We start from the raw sequence: 9,423 nt of genomic DNA on the forward strand, positions 1-9,423 counted from the left end.
GGAATGGGGGATACATATCCCGTCATCCGTAGTTGTTACATCATCTTATTTGCTCTATCACTACTTGCTCAACAAGCTCCTTCAAAGGTTCCTCGTATTCTTGTTCATGTCAGCCTGGATGGCATGCTAGTGTACGATTGATGCACCGGACTTTTTGCTGATATCATCGTCAAGGTCGTTGTTTGGAAATTGAGCAAGTTCAAGATGGAGTGCAAGTACGTGCTTTGGGATTTAATAGCATACCAAACCACGCAGGCTCATGTTGCTGTGATAGAGCGTGTGACATACAGTGAATCCTGTTCTTCTTGATATCTGCCCCTTCCGGTATTCCCGCTCCATCATCGTGAAGCTTTGGCAGAGGCCCGAATGTAATAACTTGCACCCATAACAATTCCCATTGACAACGCCATAAAATGCCCAAACGCTACCCTGGTGACCCCTGCCCAAAGCAGTGCGCTTTGCAAATACCGCCATGCAGGGCGTATACATCTCAATAAACCAGTCCTCCATAATCCTCTATCCATATTTCCACCTGTAGTTCACTCGTCCATAAAACCCACCCCCCTCTCAAACAAAAACATCCATCTCCACCACACCTCCAGCCCTCCTCAGATTATAAATCAGCAAGACAGCCTGGTCCCATTCCTCCGACGTGGTAATCATCCTCCTCCCATACGGCGTCTGTATCCACATGTGCGGTCTTCTATACTGCGCTTGCTCAAACGACGCCATCAGCCCGTCAAAGGCACCTTCTGATATTATCGAGTCGGTGTGCTTGAACTCAAAGGGGGTGTCGACCAGGTCGCTGCTATCGGCTCCATCTTTGACAAAGACGCGGTAGGTGAGCTTGGCGTTGGGCGGGATCTCAACCTCATATATATCCGGATCCTGAAGCCCGGCCAGGGCTTGGGCCCGCTTGCGCTTTTTGTTGATGGTCACCTCATTCACCAGAGAGGCAAAGAAAGACTGGCCGTTTTGCGGTGGAATTTCTGGCTCGGGTGGTGCTGTTTCGAGGACTTGGCGAATCGGGATAGGAGATGACTCTCCTGTAGGTGGAGAGGGGAGCTGGGCTGAGCGCTGAGCTCTCTGCGCTGATACAGCGAGGTCGGCACTGTCCCACAAGGTCTGCATAGCAGGAGCCCGTTGGTCCGGGGGAGTGCACGGTCGCGAGGTGGTAGGAGTGGTATCAAACTGGCACTCTGTCTCCGGGGTGCTGACTTGTGGTTGACCAACCGAAGGTGTGGTTGTCCGCGATGTGTCGTCCCTCTTCCGGCGTGCGAGGCTATTTTGCTGAGTGATTCTGGATTTGAGATTGTCCTGAACGCGGTAGACAAACATGGCGAAGTAGAACAGAAGGGTTGTCGAGTCCTCGGGCCAAAACAGAGTTCTGGTTCTGGCACTTGCATTCGCATTCTTAGCACCAAACCAACGTGCTCCCCAGCCTTCTTTCGCCAGTATCTGGTATGCCAGCTTCACCACAAACATCTTGGTGTGTGCGCCGTTAAGCCTTTTCTCACACCTTATGCGTTGAATGACTTCGGCAAGTTGCTCGGCCTCAAGATACTGGTGCAGGTCCTTCTTCAAGTACTTGCCTTCACCCACGGGCAGCTCAAGCAGACTGTAGAGCTCTTCGTATTTCTGGTTTCGTCCTGGACCACAGTTAGCATTTGGCAAAGGCAGAATTACAGGACGAAGTGGTAGACTTACTGAGGGTGATGTATTCCCAGATTTTTGCAAGCTGGGTTTCCTCGTCCACGCGGCGCGGCAGCTTGACCATGCTGTTTGCTGCAGTGGTCGAATAGCGAAGGCCGTGAACCTTTTGAATAGAAATGACAGAAGAATCTTCCATATTCTCCCCATAGGATGTTGGGATCATCTGATGGACATCTTCCGGGGCATCTGTAGGGGCATTAACATGCTGATCTTGATTTAGACCCGCCCAGTCGACCTCCGAGAGCTTCTGGAGTTCGGCCTGCCAGTCCGCATCCGTGGCCAGGTCCACGTGAGCGTCGCTGAGCAGGAACTCGAGCTCTCCTGATACCGCAGCTCCGGTACTAGGAGGGTCATTGTGAGGATATCGGGTGCTACTAACCACGAGGCCACCTGAAGTGTGTCCATCTTGGAGCGATAAAGGGGCACCAAGAGGATCAGGGACAACGGGCAAAGTGAACTGAGAAACAGGCTCTTCTTGTACCCTTGGCAGAGTGAGCTCGCATCGGGGCTCTGATGAAGTCGCCGGTGGTGACGACGAGGATGGCTGTAGTTGGATGGCGGGGTCCGAGGTGACTTCTTCGAATAAAAGTGAAGTGAGGTCCGTCTCGGGATCAAGGCCGTCGCCAAAAAGCGAATCCAAGTCGTTGTCGCTATCTCCAATGTCGGAGAGAGGTTGAGATTCAAAATGCTGGGCCATTTTGACGAGTTTTGGCCGTTTGCTGCACGATGAGCGAAGCAGCTGGGAAAGCAAGCAGCAGTTGAATGAAAATATTGACCTTCAACTTTGAGGACCAGTCGCGCTCCAGATCTTTCTTGCAAGCGCGTCCTCAATTAAGCTCCGATAAGCTGATAAGAACCCTCGGTCCAGTCACCCTAACCCTTGTTTCCACCCCAACCGAGCAACTGATGGTTTCTTCCTTCCATTTCGATCAAGAGAAATGATTGTTGCACTGGTAATTTCCTGGGAATGTGAGGATAAAAACATTACTTTTCCAGATTCTTTGAACTATTCACTTGAAGGGCAACAAGACGGCACATCTGGCTATGAGACCGACATTGTTTACTTCCTCCCTACTTTTCTCCGCCACCATGCACTGATATCTGCTATTTCGCATCTTGAAAATATACAGAGACTCTGAGCTCGGGATACTACAGTTACGTTACCAGTGATTTTCACATCATTTGTCACCAATTGCTTGCGATCTCGTTTCCGAGGGACGGCTCGACTTGCTCGGCACCAGAAACCACACCCTGTCTGCACGATGTTATTCCGTTTGAACACAGCCAATACTGCCAGAGAAGTGAAACCGATGAGCGTTCCACGGAAAATATTCTCATATTGCGATATTTTATTCGGGCAGCCGAGATGAACAGCCAAAACTCATCTCATCCTTTTGAATGTGTCTTCCCTCGCCACACTGGCCACATTGGCTGCCGTTCAACTTGGTCGGCCGGTCAAGTTCACCGTTAAATCCAATAAATCCACAAGATAAGCGAGCCGTTGGTTACCACCCTCGTTCTCTCCAGCCAAAAGTCCTTCAACTGTCACGGTGACCGGACGATTTCCGGAAGCTGCCCAGGCCAGCCACAGAGCAGGTCACCTGCCATTGCTCCTTCGGCCACAACTTGACAAGCTAGGATGACCTATCACCATGAATAACCGGTGATGAGCTTCAACTGTCCAGTCACACACCCTCTCGGCGCCGCGAATGGCCGTCCGCCTGACTCACCGACCTCTCTCAACAGGGGACAACATGATTTGCTGAGAACCTTGTCAGGTCTCGCCCCAGATTCGCCCTGCGTAGGCAGCATCTTGACCCCGGTACTTTGTGTTCTGTTCCAGCAGTGCTCATCGACATCTCCGTTGGTAGGCCGCGAGATGGCAAGATAGGCCAAGTGCTAGCCAGCATCCTTCCAACAGGATCACCCCGCCTGTCTCGATGGTGCCTCGGAATGGTGCCATAACCACAGACATTCTTTTTTCCTACTGGATACTGATAGAAGACACGGCATCTCGCATGTATCTCGCCCACAGCTTCCACACGCCATCTTCAACCTGCCCCTTCGCCGGCCAATCGTCCATTGAACGCTCGCTAGACATTCGCTGTAACTCGTCAAACTCGTCATTGCCATGAGTAAGGGCCGGATCTAGGTTACCTTGAACTTGCAGGACACATGCCAGCGGCATCTCTGCCACTGGTTGATGTTGAAAGCTGGAACGGGAAAGCCGTTCCTCCCGCCCGCTCTGTCTGACAGTGGTCATGTAGTATTCCCACTCCCCCGGGGCCACTAGTCTCGAGAGTATTGTAACTGGGCATGTCACTATCATGTACCGTGCCGTCAAGTACTAGACTGCTTGAGCTGGATGCTACGGAGGCCTGTCGTTTCTTTATGGACCGCCCCCCGAGTCTCAGCCCCCCCACCCCGCAGGTATTTACGGAGTGTTGACCACACCTTCACTGGCGGCAGACTGGCCTCACAGAGTACGGGAGGCTGGACTAGAGATCATATTCTGCGATACAAGCTCTGATTTGCTCTGGCGAATGGTCCATGGGCATGATTCCACAAATTTCCGCAGGCTTGCCTTCGCACGCCCCCGCTGGAGTTGCTACCTTGACCCCAACTTCACGCACCTTTTCAGCGCACAGCAGTGTCAGTCTAACAAGGTAGTATACTGTTATCCGGGGTATTGTATCCCATACTAGGCCAGTAGGAAGTCGAGATTCTGAGCAAACAAAGCAGCTTGATGGATCAGCGGAACGGCGCCTATCTGTGAGAAATCAAGCGCTCTTGGAAACGGTGACCAGAAGCACGCCAACGGTTCACCGGGCAGAGCTCCATCAGCTCTTACGAGCGTCAGCGACCATCAACGAGCAGCTTGATGAGTATCATTTGCTGGTGATCATTGCGTAATATCAGAACGGATTACCTGCTGAGATTGAATCTTGCGCAAGAAACCAAGGCAAGAAGCGGAGTCTTAGTTGTTTGTCACGCACATCACGGTCAAGAAGACGATCAGTCTGACACACTTTGATGAGCGATAGTGATATCTGACAGCATCTCCGTTGCGACGGTATTCTTTACACTTGCTGGTCAGGTATTTGATTGTATCCAGCGTTTTTGTTGACACACCTGCGGCTCTGGCAGAACGTGACTCTGACCATCAGAAAGAGAATACATCTGGGAACCTCCAGACAAGACTGGAATGCGGCTGTAAAACATCTTGTAGTATATCTGACAGCAGGAATCCGAAGGTACTCTCGCAGCTTGTTTGCAACGGCCAGCATGTGTCGATGACAACAACTTGGCTGAGCAGATCCAATCTGAGTGAAGCCATCATCAACACACGCGATTCTAGCACAGTCAGTCTCCCCCATTCCACCCTTGACAGCAGTACAACAACAAAAGCATTGTCAATAATGGAACACAAGGTGTGAACAATAATTGTGCCACCGCATCTTCCCTCTTTCTATTTATGCTTCTACTTTTCCTGCTACAATCTCTCCTTGCTGCAATGTTGAACACGCTTCCACACGGAACTGGTGGAGTTTCTCTACCTTCCCCAAGTATTTCTCTCAGCTTTTGCTCAAATGTGCACATCTGGGCATCAAAGAAACGACAACAACCATCCCGCTCGGGCCCAGGAAAAAACAATGAACCAAGCTAGCCACGTAGTCCTATTTTTTATACTCTAGTTTTTTCTCGCTACCTGCTATTTTTGCAGTTTGGTTATACTAGGTATCCCCGCTAGGAAAAGGTTGGATGGCGGAAGCGAGTTGTGATGCCGGACGGGAAGGGCCGGTTTGGATGATATGGGGAGTTTTGGTTGGGATGTTCTGCTCGGGTGTTTATACGCTCTTTGAGGGGTCATGTTGATACCAGCGGATACCCTTGAACACATGACCATATATGTCTATCTACAACGTTTGCCGCCCGGTCTATCAACCCACAGTCTACATCCCCCATTTACCGCCTCTAGTATCTACCTAGGTACCTTGCAACCAACCCCCCCTACAGCATCTACTCCAAAGAGAGAGAAGTATCTACAACCTAAACAAATCATGCCCCACCCCCCTAACCCCAACATTAACCCTAAACAACGCCCCCCCATTGACCTTGCTCTCCTCCCCCTCAGCAGCACCGTCATCCCCAGCAGTAGTAATGAACAACTCCTCGCCCACAAACTCCACACAGGTGATGTTTCTGGTAGGCAACCTCACCTCCCCAATCAACTTCCCCTCCGGGCTCAGCTTCAAAACGCGGGACTCGCCATAGACGGCATGCCAGATGTTACCTTCAACATCAACCCTAAACCCGTCAGGTTCACCGCTCCCGACGTGCTGGTAAAAGATGCGTTTGTTGGAGAGGGTGACGACAGAAGAAGGGGAGGGGGAGGGGTCGTAATCCCAAGCCAGGACCTCGCGCGCGTTGGAGTGGGTAAAGTACATTGTCCTCTGGTCGGGGGACCAGCCGACAGAGTTTGGGATTGTGAGGGAGGTGAGGGCGAGTTGCGGGGGGGAGGTTTGGGTGAAGCGGAGGAGGGAGCCTAAAACTGGTTAGTGCTTGGATGGAAAGAGAGTATGGGGGAAAGTAAGTAAGTGGAGAGACAAAACTAATTGCCCAACTAAGAATGGTAAGGTAAAGAAAGGGTATTGCCCCCTCAGGCGCCGGGACGGCTCGAGAGAGAGCCGCAGGAGGAAAACCACATGGCAAGGAACTTCCGAACCCGACCTGATGGGTTTAGTTTGAGCAGTTTGCTGTACATACATGCATTTCGCATATGCAGTAGTCAACGGCCCCGGCAGGCGGCGACCCCGAGCCAGCTTGCCGCGAAGGGAGAGTGGGCAGGTTATTCCTCACTTGAGGAAGAACTATGACGACGGCTGCTGCTGCTGATGACGATGATGTGTCCATCCTGTCCTTTGTCCTCTTTCCCTGGTATTCTCTTCGATTCCCCCATCCGATCGACGCGGCAACAACGTTGAAGTCTCCCCAACCCGGGTCTGCCACGTGTACGACCGACGCTTCATGTAACTGGTCCCGGGGTCCCTACTTGGGGAGAGGGTTTGGTTTAGGGGACCAGAACCGTCGTTAATGGACCAATTCAGGGGTATCATCATGGGGATGCCATTGGGGAAGTAAACGACAAAGCAAGAAAGCAATCAAGAAAAAAACCCTTACCCTCAGGCCGGAAATCCCCCTTCCCAAAATCAGTCATGCTCCCCATCCAGAACCTCCCCTGGGGATCGACCGCCCCGTCATTGCTCCTGATCCTATCCACGCCCTCCCCCTCCATCTTGGAGATGTACTCGTACTCCCCCGTCTTCCTGTCCAGGACCGCGAGCCCCTGCTTGGCTCCAATCAGGATCTTGTCCTTGGGGTCGACGCCCGCAATGTCAGCGGTGACGGTGACGGGCTCGTCGAAAGAAAGGGTGACGAGATCGGCGGGGTCGTTGATGGAGACGGTGTGAAGCTTCTTGTTCTTGATGTCGACGAAGCGGACGGTTTGGGTGGCGGGTTCGTAGTAGGGTCCTTCGCCGAGGCCGCAGTGGAGGTTAAGGTAGGGGGTTTTTACCTCCCAGATTTGGAATTCGGAGGACATTGCGGCGGTGGGGGGTGTGAGATATGGTTTTTTTTTTTTTTGTATTGTAAGGTGAGAGGTGAGTTTGAGAATGTGAGGCAATCACTGACAGCTGAATGGGCTATGGTGGAGTCGTTCGCTGGCGGAGTATACTCACGACGTCACCATTAGCCCTGAGAGTGTGTAAAGTAGGTAGCTGTGAAAGGATGGCAACCACAACACACACCGGGTTGGAAAGGGTGTGTCTGATCCCGAATGTGAGGTTCAATGGTCGACAAAGCCCTCACTTCAGCGATTACCGAGAAGCAAGATACAGCAGTTGAGACAACGTGGGCCGCGGGTAAAAAGGACAATAACCAAACGATTGGAGCATATGTGTCAATTGGCAAAATATATACCTCTCCCCCTCCTACGAGCCAAGTATCACAGTCACATACAATCTCTATAGCCATCGACTTTTATCGTGGCCGTTGTTCCCGTCTGGCGGAGTCGGCGTGCCGGAGAGGTTCTCTCGGACGTGCACACGCCGTTGAAATGCTGCCGGAAGACGGCCCTCAGATCCGCTACGGCCCTCTCTGGCTGCAGAGACGAGCACACAGCCGAGAAGGTCGAGGGAAAGAGGGAAAGAGGCGGGGAGGGGAGAAAATAGCCGGACAACAAGAAACAGAGCTTTTGTTTCCGATATGCAACTGAGGTACAGATAGGTTGAATAGGTGTGTGGTGCAGAGCCTCGATGGGTTTTGGGTAGCACAGGTGGCACGGGAACCGGGAACCGACAGCATGGATCACAACCTGGCGCGCCAGCCTTTTTTCCTCCCGACCTTCATCCCGATTCATCATTGAAGAAGCATGTTGTTGCTGCACACAGCACGGATTAGTAAAGGGGACTATTTACCCCTTGTAATACCTCAGTGGGAAAATTGCCCGAGGGGGTGACGTTGAAGCCCGAGGGGGTGACGTTGAAGCCCGAGGTGATGCCCTATTTCTTGCGCAAGCAAGCAAGCAAGCTGATACGGCAAATGTGAGAGGGATAATAAAAAGAAAAAAAAAACGCAGGAGTTCCAACAGCCCGGTTGCTGCTATCAAATCTCTCATTCACATGATGAGACCGGCGAGAAGAAAAGGATTTGTTGCGCAGTTGTCATCATCGGTCCTGGATTGAGGTGGGTGGTGAGCCCCCATGCCCCCGTTGTCCCTTATCCACCCCCGCGTGTGGGTGCGCCCAAAATCAACAAGATTGGGACCCAATGAGCAAATGGGTTTGGGCTGACGAGCAACGTGTCTGTCGAACTGATATGAGATGGCGTGAAGCTGTGCTTCAGAGTTGTGTTTTCTGACAGTTGAGTGTCTCGGGTGGTCCCTTTTTTGTATGCTCGGTCAGGTTAATTAACCTAGGTGCCACTATCTAGAGGGCAAGCCGGGCAGTCCATGGTGTTTGTGTCCTGCAGATAAAGTGCAAGCTGCAAGGCCGCAAGACACATGATCGACAGCTGCTGCAGGCTGGCCGCCCCTTGGTCCCAAAGAGGCATGCCACCGTTACCAAAAATGCTCCCCAAGAACTGGCCAGCTGCCCAACCAACAGGGAGCGGAGATGTGACAAGTCATCTAGGCTCATGTATCGTGAGCTGGCAGCGCAGAAGGATGCCGGCAAAGTGGGTTGTAGAAGAGCATCATGGTCTTCGGCGCTTAAGCTTTGCACAGACGCTGCGGTTGCGCTGCCTTTTTTTTCACCGTCTCTTTCGGAAGAATGGCAATTGCCGTATCCCGTTTTAGGAAGCCGGAGATTTGAGACGTGTTTTCGTTGAACACAACGTTGGTGTTGCATCAATGAGGAAGAGCGACGTTTTCGTGACCGGCCGTCCAATTTCCATCATCATCAGAAAGAAAAGAGGCACAACACAACCCCGCAAAATTATTAGTGTTGCAGGGTCCCGGTCCCCACGCGCTTCTCTGCATGCCATCTGCACATCTTCTCAACGACCAGAAGCGATATTTCATTAGGCCAACGATAATGTTCGGCTGCCAGCCGAATGTATTTTCGACAACCCTCATCTCCCGCCCTGTTTCTGCTGGCCTGATGACGATGGCGATCCACCTCACAGACGGGAGCGGCTGACGATGACCACGGT

At 52.1% G+C, this 9,423-nt stretch overlaps 2 protein-coding genes across 2 annotated transcripts; both read right to left on the reverse strand.

Annotated features, from left to right (window-relative positions):
• Positions 1-211: 211 nt before the first annotated feature.
• Positions 212-2,656, reverse strand: QC762_701910 (uncharacterized protein). The gene is made up of 2 exons (XM_062893052.1): positions 1,708-2,656; positions 212-1,649 (listed from the first exon to the last, which is right to left on the reverse strand). The coding sequence occupies exons 1-2, from the start codon at positions 2,408-2,410 to the stop codon at positions 568-570; spliced, it is 1,785 nt and encodes a 594-aa protein (XP_062739122.1). The 5' UTR covers positions 2,411-2,656; the 3' UTR covers positions 212-567.
• Positions 2,657-5,367: 2,711 nt separating this feature from the next.
• On the reverse strand, positions 5,368-7,640 carry CGR1_2 (rRNA-processing protein cgr1). The gene is made up of 2 exons (XM_062893051.1): positions 6,895-7,640; positions 5,368-6,259 (listed from the first exon to the last, which is right to left on the reverse strand). The coding sequence occupies exons 1-2, from the start codon at positions 7,313-7,315 to the stop codon at positions 5,757-5,759; spliced, it is 924 nt and encodes a 307-aa protein (XP_062739123.1). The 5' UTR covers positions 7,316-7,640; the 3' UTR covers positions 5,368-5,756.
• Between the last annotated feature and the right edge of the window lie 1,783 nt (positions 7,641-9,423).

Source organism: Podospora pseudocomata, chromosome 7 (assembly GCF_035222375.1).
Source record: "Podospora pseudocomata strain CBS 415.72m chromosome 7, whole genome shotgun sequence".
NCBI classification, from domain to species: domain Eukaryota; kingdom Fungi; phylum Ascomycota; class Sordariomycetes; order Sordariales; family Podosporaceae; genus Podospora; species Podospora pseudocomata.

What these genes read in the sequence shown, in the direction of transcription:
- CGR1_2 (XM_062893051.1), bottom strand. Translation starts at nt 7,315, where the DNA reads ATGTCCTCCGAATTCCAAATCTGGGAGGTAAAAACCCCCTACCTTAAC. An exon ending in GGGGGATTTCCGGCCTGAGG is followed by an intron (nt 6,260 to 6,894) that starts GTAAGGGTTTTT and finishes AACCAGTTTTAG; the next exon opens with GCTCCCTCCTCCGCTTCACC.
- QC762_701910 (XM_062893052.1), bottom strand. Translation starts at nt 2,410, where the DNA reads ATGGCCCAGCATTTTGAATCTCAACCTCTCTCCGACATTGGAGATAGC. An exon ending in CTGGGAATACATCACCCTCA is followed by an intron (nt 1,650 to 1,707) that starts GTAAGTCTACCA and finishes ACTGTGGTCCAG; the next exon opens with GACGAAACCAGAAATACGAA.